Raw genomic sequence first — 19,504 nt, 5'->3', positions numbered from 1 at the left:
TTTTATCAAAAAAATAACTCTTTCAATATGTTGATTTGCACTGGAACATGAACTATAATTATTGTTGTTTTCTGCTTGTTCTGAGGAAAGTTACATTTCAGAGCGCAGATTGCCTTGTAAAGACGGATCTTAGTGTAGCCACGAGCAAACAGTTCATTTTAATCAAAAAGAAAAACAGGTATTTCTTCATTTATTCTCTCACCGGTTGGATTTGAGCTGAGAAAATCAGCCCCATTATTGCAGCTCTTTACTGTCTGCCTGTCAGAGGATTAGTTTTAAGATTTCATTGATCAATTTTTCAAGCACAATTAGGTCTTGCCCTCAAGTTATATTGCGTACCTGCGAACCCACTCTGAGCCACTGTGCAGCCTCAGATCAGAACACTGGAGATGCCTGAGGACTGAATTGTATTCTTGCATTGTCCACGTGTTAGCTTGTGTGTCTTGTATCTTTTGTGTAGATGGTGCTGTCACCAAGCTATTCCATTTTCAGATTTTTTTTTTTTTTTTAAAAGCTGGGTTTGACCTGACTTGACTTGGCTGAGGTTAGAAAAGGTCTGCTTCACCTCTACCTCCTCACCTCTCCCTCCATCCTGCTTCACCTATTCTATCTCATGCTTCATCTCCTCTATGCCTTCCTCCTAATCCCTCTATCCTTCCATCCTGACCTCTCCCTGTCCACCACTTTGTGCTAGTGTTGCTGAAGGCAAGGGATGTTTGCGGTGGATGTTTGAAATATCACCAAGGGTATCTCATTAGAAACAGCAAGGCCTCCTCCGCATACCTCGGTTGAGCCTGCTGGCAGAGAGCGGCCTGTGTTGGTGCCTGCAGAGAGATGGAGGAAGGGGGGGGTCGAGGGCAGAGATTGAGGAAGATGAGGAAAGAGACAACAGAGAATATAGCAGCAGCAGTTGAGGGGCAGGTGATAGAAGTAATAGGCAGAGGCAGAGGTGCAGGTTAGCAGTCTTTCATCCCCCTCTTGCCCTTCTCATCATCTCTCCTTCTTTGCACTCTGTTTTATCCATATCTCTCTATGCATCCCTGTCTCTTTCTTCCTCTCTTCTCCTCTACCTTTACCTGCTGCTAGCAACCACTGTGTGAGAAAATAGAGAACAAAATGTTGCTCCACCTGCACCACGTTACTAACATGCCTGCGACGTGGCTGCCATCAGCTCATTTTTTTTACTTTCCCTTCTCATCTTCTCTTCTCCCCATAAATCTCACATCTGCCTATGATTGTGCTGAGAGTCAAATGTCTTGTTTAGTTCCCCCAGCCCGTATACACCTTCCACTAATGTAAATGAATTCTCAAAGGCTCAGTTCTCCAATTGACAAAAATGAGTCTGTCACCTCTAGTGGTTTGATTTGCCCACGTTTTTAGATTTCTACTTTTACCCCTTTACATTGGCAGGTGAATAAAAACAGCATTCCGGATAATCCAGAGTTTTCAGTAAAATAAATTTCTCCCAAAGAAATAGGCCCTATGAAACCTCCTCATAGAGAGGTCAGTATTCATTTATTTATTTATTGCATTCATCTTGTTGTAGCAGCTCTGATGACTAAATGAATTGTCAGAGCTTTATGAAAGCAGCTATAGCTGCAAAGTTGACTCACCTGTGCAGCTGCCTTTTGAAGACATTTTAGGAACATTACACATCATTTACTCCACTCCTTCAGCAAATCTTCTTTAAATGAACATCTGTGCAATTCCGCGATATTAAAGCTAGGGGGCCTCTGCTCAGCTGCACGCACTGAACTCTCGGAGTGATGCAGAGGGGAGAAAGAGGAAGAGAGAGAGAGCACGAGATGCGGAGGTCTATCCCTGTATCCTCATAGCCGCGTACAAGAAACTAATTCTTCTTGACACCCGTGAAACCCTTTTTTTAATCTGCTGACTGAAAGTAATGAGGAGGGAAAGGATGTGGGGAAGGAAAGGAGAAAGAGGAGGAAGTATTGCAGGAGTTTTCTGTGTACAAAATCAGCTCTAGTTTGAAAATGATCCTCTTAGTTTTATTTATTTTTATTTATTTATTTCTGAGTGTTGTTGGCACATCCCTTTGTCTTGCCAAGAGGAGCATTCAGCCGTGATGTCTCCACAAATCCTTTTTTTTTTTTTTTTAAAGCAGACATCATTTATTGCAAGGGTGGAACTCTCACATCCCATATCATAAACCCTGTTAAAGTCAATGTACTGTGCAGAGATGTGTTATTTTGATGAGCCTGAAAGCCTACAGCACTAATTTACAGTATTTAAGGAGTCTAGACCTGTGCTTAGCCAGCCGACACTTGTTATATCATCTCGCCTCATAGAGACCGTAAGAAAACACAGGAAGAAGAACACCTTTCAAAAGACAACAGGGTACAGAAGCCTCCCTGCATGATTTAACAAATATTCTGTGAAAGCTTATATGTCATACTTCTTGAGGGCTGCGGAAGATTGCTGTGATCACTGTAATCACCGGTTCCTGTCCATGCTTTGGCAGGGAAGCTCAGCTAATTACAGAGAGAATGTTTGCTGTTTGTTTACCAGCGAGAACTGGCTGAAACAATATATTTCCTTGCCATTGTGAGGCCCCCCAGACAGGCTGTTGTCTGAGATGTGTTGACTCAAATCCAGGGTGAACTGTACTCGTTATTTGTCTAATTTCCCTCATTAGCTACAGCGTACACACCAAGTATGAGCTTGGGAAATGAGTTTGGGCTGTTCAGGGTACTGGAGTTATTGTGGTGGCGGAGATGCCATTAGAGTGTGTGGACACTGGAATGGCTGCCTGGTTGCATCAAATCACATTTCGGTTTGTGTTTGGGGGCAACTGCGCCGTTATCTGCTTGCTGCTGTTAATAAGACAAGATGAAATAAGATTTGTGCTTTATTTGCCTCCAGGCATCCCTTTCAGCCATCTTGGCTCCAATTCATTTCTATAACCCGTCTTATTTCACTTAGAGAAAGAGCGTGAACAGCCCTTTGTACTTAAAGGCACTTGAATGAGCATGCAATGAGAACAAATGTCTTCACACCAGAGAGGTGCAGTTTGGTCCTCTTAGAGTTGAAGCACTTCTTTCTCCTTTACAGAATTACACCATCGTGACATTTAAGAATTGTAAATGGCTTTGTAACAGCCACAGCCCATCTCACCAGCGCTGCCACACGTTGTCCAAACATTCTCAACAGGCTCTGAAATAGCCTGGAGCGAAACACTTGTCTGTGTTTTTTTCCACACTGTTCCTTCCCCTCATGAAAATGCAGTGTCTTTGTATTCATCTACACAGCTTAGGTTCAAGCACCCCTCCAGGCTGCGAGCAGAGGAAATTACATGTGAGCGTCGCGGTTTGAAGGTTAGTCTACCCTGAGCATGTTAGGAAAAGTCCACAAAATCTGTGAGAGGGGAAACATGCAGATGAGCACTCACGTACAGATAAATTTGGGTTAATGCAGTCAAAGTAATGAGCAAGGACTTTAAAAACTTTTTTTTTTTTTTTTTACAGACAGAGGCTTCTTTTATTTATTCGGTGCCAAACTGCTGTTTATGCATCTGAAATATAAACTGTGCAGGTTTAAAACTGGAGGACAGCTTTTGTCAAAGGTGCTCCTGGACATCAACAAGTGAAACATTATTGGTTTGCAGTGTGTAGTTCTGCCTCACCAGCAATATCCTTGGACTAACTCGAGTCGCAACAGTGCATTCTGTAAGCTCAGTATATCTTTCGTGACATCTAGACATCTAGACAATGTTCCCCTTCATTTCCACTTTCCCTCAGCCAACAGGTCCTCAAGCCTATCCATTGATTTTATATAACATAATATAACATTTTATTTCATTCAGAAGGTTCTTTTGGTGGTGTGTTTCAATGTCAAATCAAGGTCTGAGGATAGAGATCATTATGTGTTTATACATCATGAAGCCCTCGGAGACTAATTTGATTTTGGGCTATTTGAATAAACCTGACTTCATGTTAATTTTGCGCTACAGACTGAAAATGCACAGATCTTGCATATGCATGAAATGAAGGCATGTGCAGTCTGCATCAAACTAGGTTTATGGCTAAAGTCCCATTAAGGAAAATGGATACACAGCTCCTATTTGTAACATTATACAGTGTGTTTATATACAACACAAATTAAACAGCACTGGGATAAGTATCATGACTTGAGCAGAACATTATTAAACCCAGCAGATTGCTTGGGAGTCCAGTTGGCTCTTCAGTGCATATGACGCACTAGCGAAGAAAAGCACGAGGCTTCCACCAGTAACCCCAGTGTTTGTTTTCCATCTTCTTACAGTCTGTGTTTGTTTGTTTGTGTGCACAAGCGTCTGTGAATTCTTATTACCCCCCCCCCCCCCCCGGTTAAGGGCCTTATTTGCTGCTTGTGCATCGGCTGCCAAACAGTCTCTCAGCACCAGCCAACAAATGGATTGTTACGTAATGGCCCCAGCCTGTTATGTTTGACTGCCAACCTGCAGAGAAAGAGAAGGGGATGGAGGGACAAAGGGAGGGTTAAAGATAAGGAAAAAGAATGAGAGAAAGGGAGGCAGGCAGTTAGAGAAAGAGCGAAGGAGTAAGTGACGCGCCTCTGGCTAAATGTTGTGGTTCCCGACACAGCACAGCAAATCTCCTTTGCTGTTCCCCTTTCTCTCCCATGTTTGGGTTTTGTCTCATCACGTTATTGGTTCAGCTTGATTTGTTTTCCATTGAAGGGCTCTCAGCAAAGTACAGACAGTCATTTATTTAGTATCTCCCATTCCTCTCCTCGCTCATCCATCTTGCCAGCTCCCCTACCCCCCCACATGTGAAATATCAGCTCTGTGACAGGCGCACTCAGACAGTCGGCTCTGTCCAGGAGTCCCCCGGGCACAGCGAAACGAGGGAGGAAAGACGAAAAGAATACAATCGACTGTCTCTGCTTTATTCGCGCACTTCTGCACTGACTCAACATCACAGAACAGAGGCACCAATGACATTTCAGATGACTACCCAGGGTCCTCAGAGAGCTGGCTTGTGGACATTTTTTTGAAGTCGCCTCCTCCCTGTATCTGTATTCTTAGCATTTAGCATTCGGCTATTCAGCTCAATAACCACCAAAGTAGCATGTGGCAGATTTCAGTGGCAGAAATCTCATGAGATCAGAGGGGAGCTTGACCACCCTCTGTCTTCAGAGAGCCAGGTTTATATTTAGTCTGTTATTCTTCTTTATGGATGCAAGCTCATGATAGCTGAGTGAATAGGTAATGGACCTTCGATGTGGGCATAAATGGATATACAGTAAAGCAACACTGAATCCCTCCCAGCAGCTTTCATGTGTCAACAACAGTCAAAGCTTCACAAGATCTCAAAATCCTGTGTGGACTGACCTGTGCCAGCTCATCATACATGTGTGTCAAAACACGATCCAACACACATGCACATAATATTTAATGCATGCTCCTCACACATCCACTACAGACTATGTCGTTCTTTCATCTCCCCACTTCATCCGCCTCCACCTTTGATGTGGGATGCCCTGGAGTCTGAGGAATACAGTCCTGGGGAATGAAACAGAGTGGATCTACACTCTTGCTCCTAGGAAGAGGCTTCCCATTGATCCCCACCCCACCCCACCCCCCGCGTCTCATGCTCGCTCTCAGCCTCTTTCTGTTCCCTTGAATCACTCTATCCATTGCCTCCCCCACTCTCCAGCATCTATCAGTCCTTCCACCAACATCCATTATAGCCATCTTTTCTCCTCAACTAGGATGAAGGTCATTATTCCTTTTGCTGTACACATTGTTCTTTGTTCTTTTACTCCACTCCTACACCTCTAGTTCCACAATAAGTTATCTGAGACCTTCAGCGCACTCAGCTCATTTCATTAAAGAACCATTTAGAATGTTGCTCCAACCTCCGGTCAAGTGTTCTGAAGGGGTCTATTTCATGTTAGCCTCTAAGTTGCTAAAGTGGAAGTTGATGTTGGTTTGGACAAACTGATTTTGAAAGGTGTTGGCTCGCTCACTCTATTTCTGACAAGTGTTATTTCCGAGAGGCCATTACATCCATGTAACAAGCAAGAGAGGTGGAGTCAGTGGAGGCTAATTTTATCCAGTGGGCAGCCAGAGTAGAGCAGGTTAGCTCTGGTGCTTTAACAGTACTTTGGTGAGTTCTCCCTTCATTTGAGTGTGTGCAGTGGTTCGCAATGTGAAATCAAGTGGTTCTTTGGTTTGGCAAGGACACAGACCAGTGATAACTGTTTTGTTAAGTGTGGAAACGATAAATTGCATTTTCTTCTTTTTGGTCTTCTGGACAAAACGAGGAATCTGAAGATTTCACTTTGAGCTTTTAGAAAGTGTATTGGGTATTTGTCACTGCAGACTAAACAATTCATCAGTTATTCAACAGATTGGTTGAAAAAGAAAATGATTTATAGTTGCTGATCTTAATTTTGTTCATAACTCCTGTCTCTACAGCATATAAAAATAAACAAATCTGTTGCGAGCAAGTGGTAGCCTCTCATAGTACAGATTGGTATTTGATGGGTTTTGTTGTGAGGAAAAAAATCAATTTTATGTTCTTTGTTTTTTGACATACAATTTCAAAATGCTTTTTGTATCAATTTTCATTTCTGTCCGTTAAAAGGCATGCGAGCACAGTTCATGTGAAAATTAAAAAATAAATCCACTTGTGTAGTTTTACACTATTTCATAAGGTCACCACTTCAGGGATGGAAGGGCTAACACCAGCTTTAGCCTGTGTTTGTTTATGTACTGTGAAGGCCACTCCAGCCTAATTAGCATGATGTTAACACTAATGGTGGTCCACATGGCTATTAAGTAGTATCAAGAGATACACACACCTGTATTCCCATAGATCTAGCAGCAACAAAAGAGTCTGACCTTTTAAGAACATCACAGCGTTATGGCTCTGTATGGGATGTTACACTGAGTAGGTCTGTTCAGTCACGCTGCACATGTCAGTGTTTGACAGTGCCCATGTGCATTGTATACATGTCTCCTCAGACCTCTCCATTCTGTCTCCTCATCGTACTCCCTAAGCAGTAGCCCCCTTTCTTTTTTCTTTCCCTCATACACACCACCTTCTGTTCACTGCCATTTTTCAACATAAACACCAGCTAAAGTCTTGCTTACATGGTGTATCAACTGTTTTCACCGTATTTTTTGCAGGGTTAGCATTTTGTGGGGGGGTGGCAGGCTGTGGGTGGGGTCAGTGTGGCGATGCGTACCCTCCAAACATGATGAATAATTAAACAACAGAGTCCCAGGGCAGAGTCTTGGGCTGAAATATTCACAGCTCTGTCTGCTGCTGCTGTTTGATTGGCATGTTATTAGAAGAGTTAATGTGAAAAGATGCTGCAGTTATTGCTGCTCTTGCTGTGTTTGTGTGTTTGTGCATGTGTTTATAAGTTGGGGTGTGTGAGAATGCAGCTTGTGTAATGGGTATTAATGTGTCAGATACCCCCCTGTATGAGTATGGAAAAAAAATAACTCATGTGTGAACAGCGCATATTAAAACTGATAAATAGTCACCACAAAACTTTAGAAACATCCAACCAAATTAAATGTTGTATCAACTCGCTGTGCTGTCCATAAATTGTTGCAGACAGTTGTGTGTGTGTAGTCCATTTACAGTAAGCTCCCCGCATGTAGAAGCTGCCCTTCAATAAAGCAGGATTACCTCCTAAATGACACATTGGATGCTCATCCTCTTTAGCCACAATTTGGATTGTACATTACTGTATAGGTGCATTTCTCTCTCTCTCAATATGTCTCTGGTAGACTAGATGCTGCGAGACATTTTGCTGCCCCCAGCATCTCAAAATCAATACTTCATGTTTAGATTTTGGATGAAACTCAACTGGAGTCTTTTCCAGAAAGCCAAGAATCTTTTCCTGAGGAAATGAAGAACAAGACTGTAGTGTTCAAGATCCAAGATCTCAACAACAGGATCTAAACAAAAACGTAATCCCATTTACTTATAGTTTCAGTGTGGTTATGTAGAATACTAAATCAGATAAAAAAAATTCACTGATTAGATCCTCACTGTACTTTGGAAACTGGGATCTTTTCTGTTTGGTATTGTCACTTTCCTTCTCTGCATGTCTTCATTCCAACAGTCACTCAAGCATCAGAGTTACACAATAGTACAATAATTTACATTGATGACTCAGAGTTGTTGGCTTGTTGTGAGCAAAACCCACTTCTCAAACCACACGGTTGCTTTCTGATCCTCTTCACAGCTCTTTGGATGTGGTGGAAGCACAGTTAGTCCTGACATTTAGTAACTGACTCACTGATTGATAGATTATTTGTTTGCATTCTTAAATAGTTCTGTGAAAATGGCCATCGTGTGTAAATCAAAAGCATTTACTTCAGTAAGTATGTGCATGTGCCTTTGATGAAAGTAAAATTTGCTGCTTTCCGTCTAAGCAGCTCTGTTAGGCATCACTGTCTTAACCTGACCAGACTATCGAACAGGCTATCAGACAGAGGAGGGTATTTTGGTCTGATCAATAAGCTTTCTAGATGATATATATGCAGGGCAGATGTGCTGTCCTGCCTAGCAACCTTTCTAAAGACAGTTCTCTTTGTAGTGTACAACAGCATAAATGCATGACTGCTCTATCTCTCCCTCTCCATGTTCTCCAACTACCTAACCCCCCACCGCCTTTTCTACTACTCCCACTGGAGCCCTTCATTTAAAGGTACTTGTAAAAAAAGACAAGGATAATGTCTGAGCACTAGCTGAGGAATGGTATTTTTACAAAAATCACTCTCTGATAGTAGCATCCCCTCCAGGGACATAACAAGCATTTTGAAATGTTTCAAACAAACCTTGCAAGCACATCATTGGTGTCAAAAGCAAGAGAGGAGAAACATTTGAATCCTCTCGAATTGTAAGAGGTACAGATGTGTATCAAGTCCCCACTGGCAGAATTAGGGAGGGGAATAATCATCTGACATCTCAAGTTGACAGAAGTGATTTCTCAACAGTTTGAGGGGTGATTCATAGAGATGTGCTCTGTTGACATAGCTCACAACTGACACAATAATTTAAGGGAAAAACTCCAATGTTCTTTGTATCTCTTATTAAGTTATTTTATGTTTTTAAATTAAGTAAACCCAGTCATCCAAAACACATAATCCATTTCTTTTCAGTTATCTGCCTCTACACTTAGATTTTTTTAAAGCTCAACAGAACAAAATGTGATTTTAAGTACTTTTTAGAGGTTAACAATCTGTCATTAAAATCAGTTCCATTTTGCCAGTAGCCTATAATTTCATTCAGAAAGAGAGGGCTGCGCTATTATTCCCCTGTTATGACTATCATCTTAGAAATAAATAAGCACCAATCAGCTTCAAAGAAATCTATCACTCCCTCCACTTAGCCTCCCTAATAGTGTGCTCTTGCCTGTGCAAGAGTTCACACACAGACGTTACAATTTTGAAGCAGCTACAGTGTTGAGGTGGACCTAGCCTTGTATGTTAAACATAAAACTCCAATGCTTTGTGTTACGCTGTACTTTACTGGTTTGGTCTTGACAGATTGAGATTGAGTGTTTTCTGATTGTAGCTTTATTTATACAAACATCTCATGGAAACAGTGTGCCTAGAGGAGCAAGAATATATTATCTGGTTGAGTTAAACCTCAATGAAGGGACTCAAAGAGCCACAGTGTTTTTCCAAGCTCAAGTTAGACAAATGGCAAACTGGAACAGAGGCACTTAAAATGTAAATAAAGGCACGTAGGTGGCACATGGGTAACACACAGTCGGACCTGGACAGTCACCTGGGTCCATGACCTACGGATGGACGGAAAAAGATTTTCGGCGCCGACGCCATTTCAGCAGCTCTGTGTGCGCCTTGCTCTTTTTTCTTGTTTTCTCTTTATTCACTCTTTATTTTTGCTTGTGAATTTCCCGTGCAGATTAATAAAGTCTCTATCTGTCTATCTGGCTCATGGATTCAATGATACATTGGGTGAGTTCACCAGTGGGAAGACAGTGAGGGATCATGTCCTTGTGGCTGCTGTAGTGGTTGATCTGGATTCCAACAGCCCTGAATGCCTAGCTTACCAGCTTTCCTAGATGTGTGGCTATACCCAAGCATATCTGAGGAACTAGCTAACAACAGATAACCCTTTTTTCAGTTAATAGCAAGAATTTGAAGCTTGATCTTCCTTACGGCCTACACTGGTCTAAGGTCTAAGGCTTTGATTGTTCTCCAGCTGTCGGACTGACACCTGGTCGATGGCTTTGACTGCTCTCCTTTGATACATCCTTACTTAATTATTTTTGCCTATGTCTGGATTTCCCACAGGGACTTGACCATCAATAGCCCCCAAAACAAAATGATAACTGCAGATAATTAAATTCTAGACCTAAGTGACATTGAGTGACCTCTTAGTCTGATATATTGCTGTCAGATAAATTTCTGCATTTTAATTGGTGATACTGTCCCTCAAGGAGGTTTGCAACTGTAGTTCAAGGAAACATGTTTCACCTCCAGATTTGATAATATACTCAAGGTTATATGCAGCATGTGAAATATGTGTAATCAGTCCAATTATTTTCCAAGTATAAGGTCAGTCCAATTACTCTTTTCCAGTATAGTGCAGGCTGCAGGGATGCGCTGTCCCCGTCTCCCAGCTAGTACTGCAGAACTCTCCAGGCCCAATTACGACTGAAGCTTTTATCAGCCTGTTAAGATCAAACCGAGTCAAAAAATCAGAGAGAGTTTGAATTTCCTTGAGGTATAAAATGGACAGGATTTAACAGGATAAGAACAGTTATAGTTGTGTCAGGTGTGATAGAGTGAGTTGTCAGTTACAGCCTTTAAATGGCTTTTAAATGTGTCTGTTTTACTGTCTTATCCTTCTCATTTGTATTACAGACAGTAGATGCTGAGAGTCAGAAGAACTGCGTAGTTCAGATCTGGCCTTCCATAAATCATGTCATCATATCATATGTTGTCCCTAACTGGACTCTGGAAAAGTGTTGGAAACTTTGAGACTGCCATAATCAAGTGTCGTCTCACCTCATGTAACAGGAAGGTCCCTCTCATCCTTTGAAGCAATCTTGTGGAAAGCATAGATAGAAGAGGAATATTATCCAACCGCATCAGAGGGGGATGACTTGCTATTTCCATTCTAGATGCAGCCAATCTTTGGGATGCCATTTCAACATTTCCGTATATACCACCACAGAGAAATAGCCTATCAGAGCAAGGGTGGGGATGTTGATGAGGTTGTTCGACAACGAAAAGGGAGTGTTTGTGTCCGTGGGTGTTTGTGTGTGTCGGCAGAAGTGAGGGGAAGAGTTAGAAAGACCCTAAAATGTCAGCAAGTGTGTGTGTGTGTATGTGCTCATCACCAAGTTCCTGTCAGGATGTGTATGTGTAACTCAGCAACTTCAAAGATCAACAGCTGTCTGGAAACTTTTGGCAAATGTCTCATCTCAGCCCCTTTCTGTCTCTGTCTTTTTTTCCTCCCAGTCTACGCATCCCTTTGTAAGTGTCTCTGAAATATATGTTTCAAATATGGTGCATCAAAAAAAAGTAGCAAAAAAGGTTTCAGTCTCCTCGTTTAAAGGGAATCAATAGCTCTGTCTCTCTCCTTAACTGCTTCAAAGAGTCAGAGTGATGCAATAATACATGAAGGTTGGAGGAACCATCTGTGTGTTATTGAGTTATTGTTTGAAAGCTTGTCTGAGAGTTTAAAATAAGAAGTATGTATAAATTTATGTGGGTGTACAGTGTTAGTGCGCCTGAAGGCTTATTGCCTCTCAAGAATTGACTTCATCACCACCATCAGTCCTTTTTTTCCTTGTGGAATATCCATTTTACCGCCAGCCTGTCTCACAGTTTTCACGCTGTCAGCTCCCATGAGGCCTTGCGGCCGGCATTCGACACAGCAACATTGACCGCGAGCCTTAATGAAAAATCATGGCGTCTGCTTTCTCGGATATGACCTGTTTATCCCCCACACTGGATGGTGGTGGCCTAGAATCCACTATCACTAATCAATGGCCCTTTGTAGAGAAAGCATCCCAGACGATAAACTCAATCCTAAATACACTCCTCTCTCATGACAGTAAAGGGAAGAAGAGTGAGGAAAAGGGGAGGGGGTGTGAAAAATCAAAATCAATAGGTTTTTCATTACACCTTTGATTCATGAGTCTTTTCTTATTATTTTTCCACCAGATCCATGGACAAAGGAAAATTGTATTTTTTTTGTCTGTTCTTCTTCAAACTAAATTACCAGCTAGCCCATGTGAATGGAAATAATAATCAAGGGGCGTCCTGCTATGTTTTGATTCATGTCTTTGCTCTCTCTCCACCTCTAGCACCACAGGTAGGATTGATTGGCCAGATCGATGGCCCCAAAGCTAAATGGACAAAAGTAATAAATATTTATCCTGTTTTTTGAACGCTGGGGGGGGTGGGGGTGGGTGAAATACATGAGCGCAACAGAGCATTTCCATCGTTATTGTTATTCTTGCAAAAGTGGGCAGGCAGATTGCTTGATTAGACTGCGGTGGAGTGAAGGTCAGAGGAATCCATACCCGGCCAGGTTTTTGTTTGCCAACATCTCCCAAGGCAGCACTAATTTACTTTTAACTCACAGTTTTCAATAAAGGCAAACAGGTGTTGTTTGAGAGGGCTCAGATGCAGATTTCTCTCTCTGCCGTGTTCTGCCTTGTGTTTACACCGCCATACATACACAACACATGCTCATAGATAAACATAGTGAAAACCGTATGTACTACATGCATTTGACTAAATGAAATCATTACAAAAGGCATTACGATTTAAGAGAGTTTTCCGTACTGCTACATTGATGGTTAGAGTTAGAGTTTGATCATGTGTAGGTAAGGTTAACATTAGGGGAAAGTTGCAGTCATGGAAACCAGCATTGATTGTTGGTGAGAGACTGAACACAAAGCAAACACCCCAGTGTCAAAGTCAAGCAGTTTGTATTCTGAACTATAAACCTCCTTATGAGATTTTGCAGTGCTACAACAATGTCACACTATTGTGCTTTTGCTCCTGAGAGAAGATGGTTAAAAACATCACCATAGTGGATTGATTAGTCAGCTATGAATATCAACTTAAAGGTTGCCGAACCTGATATTTGATCTCTCTGAACAACTCACTGCTTTTTATTTTTGTGTCAGAGGTGTGCTGTGGTCAGCTACAAGAGAAGTCACTGCACACAGGGTGTCTCAGCGTATATAGATGTTTTCTGATTTCATATTCTCTTGATTACAACCAGTGAAGAGTGCCCTCTAGACTTGTCTTCTCGGGTCTGGTAAACACCTTTTCTCTTTCTTTTTCGCTCCATCTCATGTATTGGTGTGTGTTGCACTGCTGTATGTGGTGGATTTGGCCTCAACTGAAGCAGCAGGTGTTTGCTGGGAGAAACAGTGACACATGGTTGCGGCCTGTCAGACTACTCATTAGAGACTCTGCACCTCCTCATTTAGAGGAGAGAGGAGTGCACATACACACAAACACATGTATTCATGTGCACAAAGCAGCAGGTGGCCACTATCAGCTGGATCATAGCAGGCAAAGTCAACACCAGCTCACTGGATGGATGTAGGAACGAGAGAGAATTACAATATATTTCCAAGTACTACCAGAGTTAGAAGTTCTTGTTGGTTGTGTTTTTTCCCTAAACTTTGGCACTTCTGTTTGTGACATTCATGGCAGTAAAGAGAATGCGTTGATGATAAAGACAAAGTAAAAAGTGACAAGCGTGACAGTGGCATCAGGCTTACAGGAGGCCCTCCAGGGAAGACAAAGCATATGGTAGATGCTCCGCATGAGAGGGGTGTTAATTGATGAGAATTAGTGTGCACGCAAATATGCAGTGACGATCCATGCTGCATGCCGAATTTCATGATACACATTAAATGAGATACAGACGGGTGACAAAGTAACGTAAACGTGCTTTAGCAAGGTGTTTAGACACCATGTGTCACCAGAATAACGTCACCACGCTTTGGCAGTGATTCAACAAGTCTCTGAACTCTACCGAAGGGATGGAACACCATTTGTCCTAAAGATATTCCCTCATTTGGTGTTTAGATGATGGTGGTCAACCCTGTCAGGTTTTTCCTCTAACTAGTGACCTGTCTGCATCAGCTAGTGTTAGATTTATGTGGGGTTTTGATGGTGTTTTTTACTCTGTTGCATGTGTGGTGAGTTCCTCCACCAAAGTTTGATATGTCATGTCTCAGAGAGGAATCTCTTTTCTTGGCTCCTTCAACTCTGCGTCAAACCAGAATAGAAGTAAAGTTGAAATCCATAGCATTGAAGGCACTTGAAATAATGTTAAAACTACAACAAAGATGGAGGAGCGTTCAAAGTCACACTTGTGATGCATGTAAACTGCTCCTGGACTACCTGAATGAAAATGACCTGGAACAACCAGGTTACATCTGCTATTTGTTTATTTTACTTAAGTGATGGAGTTGTACACCAAAGTAGCATGTGATGATGTATATTATGATCAAAGTTTACTGTCACTGATTCACCCCATCACTTTATTCATTTATTATATTTTATTATATATCTCTAACAGCATAATCTAGCAATTGATTGTTGCATTTCCATAAAACTGAGGGACTTCTGAGAGACACATTTTTTTTAAAAGAATGCCCTCATGTTTCATGTAGACACAGAGATATCGACATCCTAAGTTTTAGTTGATAGTATAGTTGAAGCTAAAAACACTGGATCCTATGCTTCCCATAACACAGCTTGATAGGGTCTTCTATCACACCAACCTTGCCTTTTAAAGGCAAACATCTGTTTTCACAGGCTGAGCAGTAATCCCTCTGACTAGAAAATTGACTTTGACGTGTAAAATCAGTGGAATGCACCTTTAAGTTCAGTGTGTGTGTGGCAGCTAAACTACTACTCTGTCTCAACTTGTTCTCCCTGTCTCTCAAACTCTTTCTCCCCAAATACGAGTGCAATCACATACATTAACACGCACTCAACTTCAACTACCATCCGCCACTCTCTTTTTCCCAACATGACTCCACTCTCATCTATCACAACATGGCTTCCCCTCCCTCTTTGTGTCGGCCATTTTAGAACTCTTTTCTCCTCTTCCTCCACAGCTGTCTCATGCCCAGCTTCTGTGAAGCTCCGGTGCTGCACTGTTAATAAACACAGGAAAGGAAAAAAGAAAAACACCCAACTTTCTTCTTCTCGCCACCATCCAGAATTCACACTCTCCCGTCCTCGCTACTCCATGCCTCGGTTTTCATCCTCTCATTTTTTCCCCCTCCTCCGGCACACAACCTCTTTATAGCCCTCCTTGCCATGCTGTGATAATTAGTCAGCGCTAAAATAATACAGCCTCGAGAAAACAACAAGAGCTGAGCAGAGGGCTTAGCTCCTCTGGGAGGGAAGGAGGAAGGAGGAGGAGGAGGAGGAGGAGGAGGGAGGGATGGGGAGAGCCAGAGAGCGGGAGAGAGGAAGCGAGAGAGAGGGAGGAGAGTTTGTGTGTGTCAGCCGATTTCAAATGGCTACCAGCGGATTGTTAGATAATGAAAGTGTCAGGTCGCTGAGTGAGTGAGTGTGTGTGTGTGTGTGTGTTTGTGTGCATGCACGCAGGAAGACCGCATGTCTCCGTTCTTTATCAGCCTGCCTTTTCCCTGTGTATGACTAAGAGTGTGTGCAGCCGATTGCTGTGGATGTTGTTTGATGGCCTGTTGGTCCTGCAGTCATCACAGCCTCTGCTTTCCATCCTCAGATCGGAGCACACCTGAAGAGAGATTTGTTGGGTGTAGAAAACAAAACAAGGACGTGTGTGTCTGTGTGTGTGCACATGTGAGAGTATGTGCTTTCATATGTGAGTGTGGATACAGTATGAAAAACCCATGCTGTGCACTGATGTATCCATACTGTTTCCACTGTGTATGTGGATTCAGCGCAACAATTAGAACAATTATTTATTAACTGTAAAAGAAAACTGACAATTTTGGTAATTAATTGTTTACTTCGTTTAGCAAGGAAAAGTGCCAAACACTTGGCTGTTGTAGCATCTCAAATGTGAGGAAATCGTGTTGTTACTTTTTCACTGTTGACTGCGTATGACCAGGGGCCAAAATTGGGAGTAAAACGAAGCTTGAATTAGTCTTATTCATCTTTTAAACAAAGAAGAAGAAGTAAAAGAGCTCCAATGCTCCGATGGCAAGGTTATCAAAATTCAGGTTAACAAGATTTACTTAGGAAAGGAAAATGACATGTACAAAATGAAGATGCGGAGCAGGCAAACACATCAGTCCAAATTCAAATATGAAAAAGCCTATTTTGCTCTTGAGCTGGCTGTCAGTATAACAGGAGAGCCAGGAAAAGCTGAACTCATGAGACACGTAACTGAAAAGACATTCAGTTAAATTCAACTGGGAATCTCTGTTACTTGTTTTCTCCTTTATTAAACCAAAACGATAAAATAGTATGTGCATGTGTGATTGTGTTAATGTAAGTGTCTGAATTGCTGCTTTATTTGTGTGTGTCGCTTGCATATGTAACTCCATGTACATTTGTGTGTGGCCTCATAAAGTTACATATACATGCATTAGTATCTAGGCATGCAGCCCAGTTATATGTATGTGTATTTACGTTCCAGGGAAGACGGACAGCCCAACGGGGTTGAGAGCAGTTCACCGTGGTTTCATTACGCTATGCTAATCACAGCCAACGCCCGTCATTTCTCATTCACCACTGGGCTTGTTGGAGTCGAGCCAAGTCCTAACTCCTCTGTTACAGTTCAAACATGAAATCACTCAGTGTATGAGGCGGATAGAGTTTTTTTTTTTTTAAGGCTGGAACTCAAAATACTGTTGAGGCAAAGTTCCTTTGACAGGGAGATCTGAGGAATTTCTTTTGTTGACGTTGACGGTGGTGGTTATACTGACAGCATAGCCAACACAAAGTTTGTCAGTTCGCCCTAGTTTGGATGCAATGCAACTGCAGGCAACTGAGGGCAACTGAAACTGCAGTGGCTCAGCAGATTAACATTTCAAAGGGGAGTGACAGCCAGCACTGGTGCTAGTACTGGTGCTAATGCTAAACATGACTCCATAATCATGATATGCACTGCAAGTAACACATCAGAGTTTTCAGTCGATGTTCAGGCCTGTGATTTTCAAACTTTTTTCTGAAATACCATTGAGCAGAATTCCTGTTGTCGGTTGGTATGTGACTTTTCTCTCTTATGTCTGCGTGCTATGAAACTTCTTGATGTTTACAGAACAAGATTATATACATCATGCACTCTTTAAGCAGTATTCAATTTAAAAAACAAGCTTTTATTTGACATTAAATTGTAGCCTGCATATTATTTTCACAAACAGCCAATTCTTCAACAGAACAAAGGAATACATGACAGAAGAAAATGCAAAAGTGCTAATTATATGAAGTGTTATGACAGACATGAAGACAAAAAAGTCAACTTTGCTGCATATAATGTCAGCCTGTCGTTTCTGGGACCAAACATATTCTGCATTTGTATTTGAAAATGCAGCCGACGTCTTTCTTTCTTGCTTTTAAATCATTATTATGTCACAATCAAATGATAACCCAGATTTCTCCCTGTGTTTTGCAGCTGGGACAACGTACATCTTCGGGAGAGGCGGAGCCCTCATCACATATACCTGGCCACCCAATGACCGGCCGAGCACACGGGCAGACCGGCTGGCAGTGGGCTTCAGCACGCAGCTGAAGGAGGCTGTTCTGGTCAGGGTAGAGAGTGCCAAGGGACTGGGAGATTACCTGGAGCTGCACATAGTAAGATACCACCTTGAGGATATTTCGGGGGGGGGGGGGGCACAAAATGATTGTGGAATGAGAAAGTACCCTAAGCTATATTCAGTCAGATGAATCACTGGGGGAAGCCCAGATAGAAGAAGGGGGATTGGGAAGGAAAAAATAAAAGTGGGGTGCACAGTGTAGAGAGATGCCAAGGGAATGGGAGAGGACTTGGGCCATTTAGACTAGTCACTGGTGAATGAATAAGAGGAGGGAGGGAATGAGTGAAAAAATAAAGGGAGGGAGAACTTTCTTTTAGCTATGTTTGCATTCCTAGATCTCAGGAATTAATCTACTAATAAGACCCAAGTTGTAATAAAGTGGAATAATCCTTTAAGGTTTGACTTGAGTTTAAAACTGCTAAGACAATGCAATCTAACTTTGCATATGTAATGACTTACAATTTCTGGTCTTATTCCGGTTTGACTCACATAAGCTCTTTTATTCAAGATGAGGTGTAGTTTAAGCTGCTTTAAGTGCTAAGGAATTGTCTCTAAATGGCATGTAGATTTTTTTAGTGTGTGTGGTACTTGCATGGGTCACTGGGAGGAATCAGAGTGTGCAGAGTCCAGGAAATGACTAATCACCCAACAGCATCTCTTTTTATCCCCTGTCAAACTAGTTATTAGCCTCATCCCAGCTTTTATTGCTTTCATATGTTAGGCTTAAAGGTCATTTAAAACCACCTCTAATGATAACTTTAAATGGCAATTAAGGGACAGCAGGCATTTAAAAATGCATTTACACTCACTCTAATTGTCTCATTGACCCCCGTGCTTCCTCTACCCAATATTACATCCAAAGCTCATATTCATTTTAATGGCGGGTTTTCTGTTAATTACCAACCAGGACTACACCTGGTGACTCTGATCCACTTATCATGTTGCTGGGATCACACAATTAAACACTGTATGTAGTCAGGTTGACAACAGTGTTTTACTGTACTAACTGGTGGAAACGTTGTTGCAATGTCCTGCATTTCCTTTACACTCTTAAAGTATGTGGTGATAAGACACTGTCACCCTTATCTACACTTATCTACTCTCATCTGCACAAGTGTGTGTGTGTGTGTGTGTGTGTGTGTGTTTGTGTGATCGTGTGATCACACCACTCCAACGTCCCGGTGACCCCAATTTGTTTGGGCTGCCCCGAGCCTGGAAGCGACAGGAACATAGTTGACCCTGGGTCGCTTCTCATCCAGTGCTCCGTAAACTGAGAGGGACAGAGGGGTGGGATGATGGGAAAAAGAGAGAGAGGGATAGGTGAAAGAGTAGAGATGGGAAGAGGTGGGAAGGGGGGGTGGGGTGGATGGTGACTAGACCAAGTAGGTCAAGGCCAATTTGAATGCTCTTAGCATCAGCAATAAATAATGATAATGACTAGAATGATGAAAGATTACAGTTGTAAATGAGGTGGACACAGAAAATGATGTTGGGGTTGAAGTGGCGATGTTGCAGAGTTCAACTGCAACACCTTTGAACTTTCATATGTGAGAGTCATATAATGATGGCCATATGAATATCAATAGAATATTACAGAGTAAAGACAGCCCATGTTGGGTTCACCCAAATTACAAAAGCCATGCAGACAGAGCTCCATCTCTCAGATTCCTGCAGTTACTCAAATACAGTGAAAGCCAATGAAATTTTTTAGGTCATTTAAATAATTCAACAGCGACGTCTCTTTCCA

The 19,504-nt window shown here is 42.0% G+C and overlaps 1 protein-coding gene across 1 annotated transcript in view; it reads left to right on the top strand.

Annotated features, from left to right (window-relative positions):
- The window catches only part of nrxn2b (neurexin 2b), a 609,692-nt gene that overhangs the window by 476,131 nt on the left and 114,057 nt on the right, over positions 1–19,504 (top strand). The window contains 1 exon segment of the mRNA XM_051075715.1: positions 17,613–17,794. Within this exon segment, the coding sequence (XP_050931672.1) occupies positions 17,613–17,794 (182 nt within the window).

The sequence above is a fragment of the Lates calcarifer genome, linkage group LG14 (genome assembly GCF_001640805.2).
Source record: "Lates calcarifer isolate ASB-BC8 linkage group LG14, TLL_Latcal_v3, whole genome shotgun sequence".
Lineage (NCBI taxonomy): Eukaryota > Metazoa > Chordata > Actinopteri > Centropomidae > Lates > Lates calcarifer.
The sequence above is the reverse complement of the archived record's forward strand: the minus strand, read 5'-3'. Positions and strand labels throughout refer to the sequence as shown.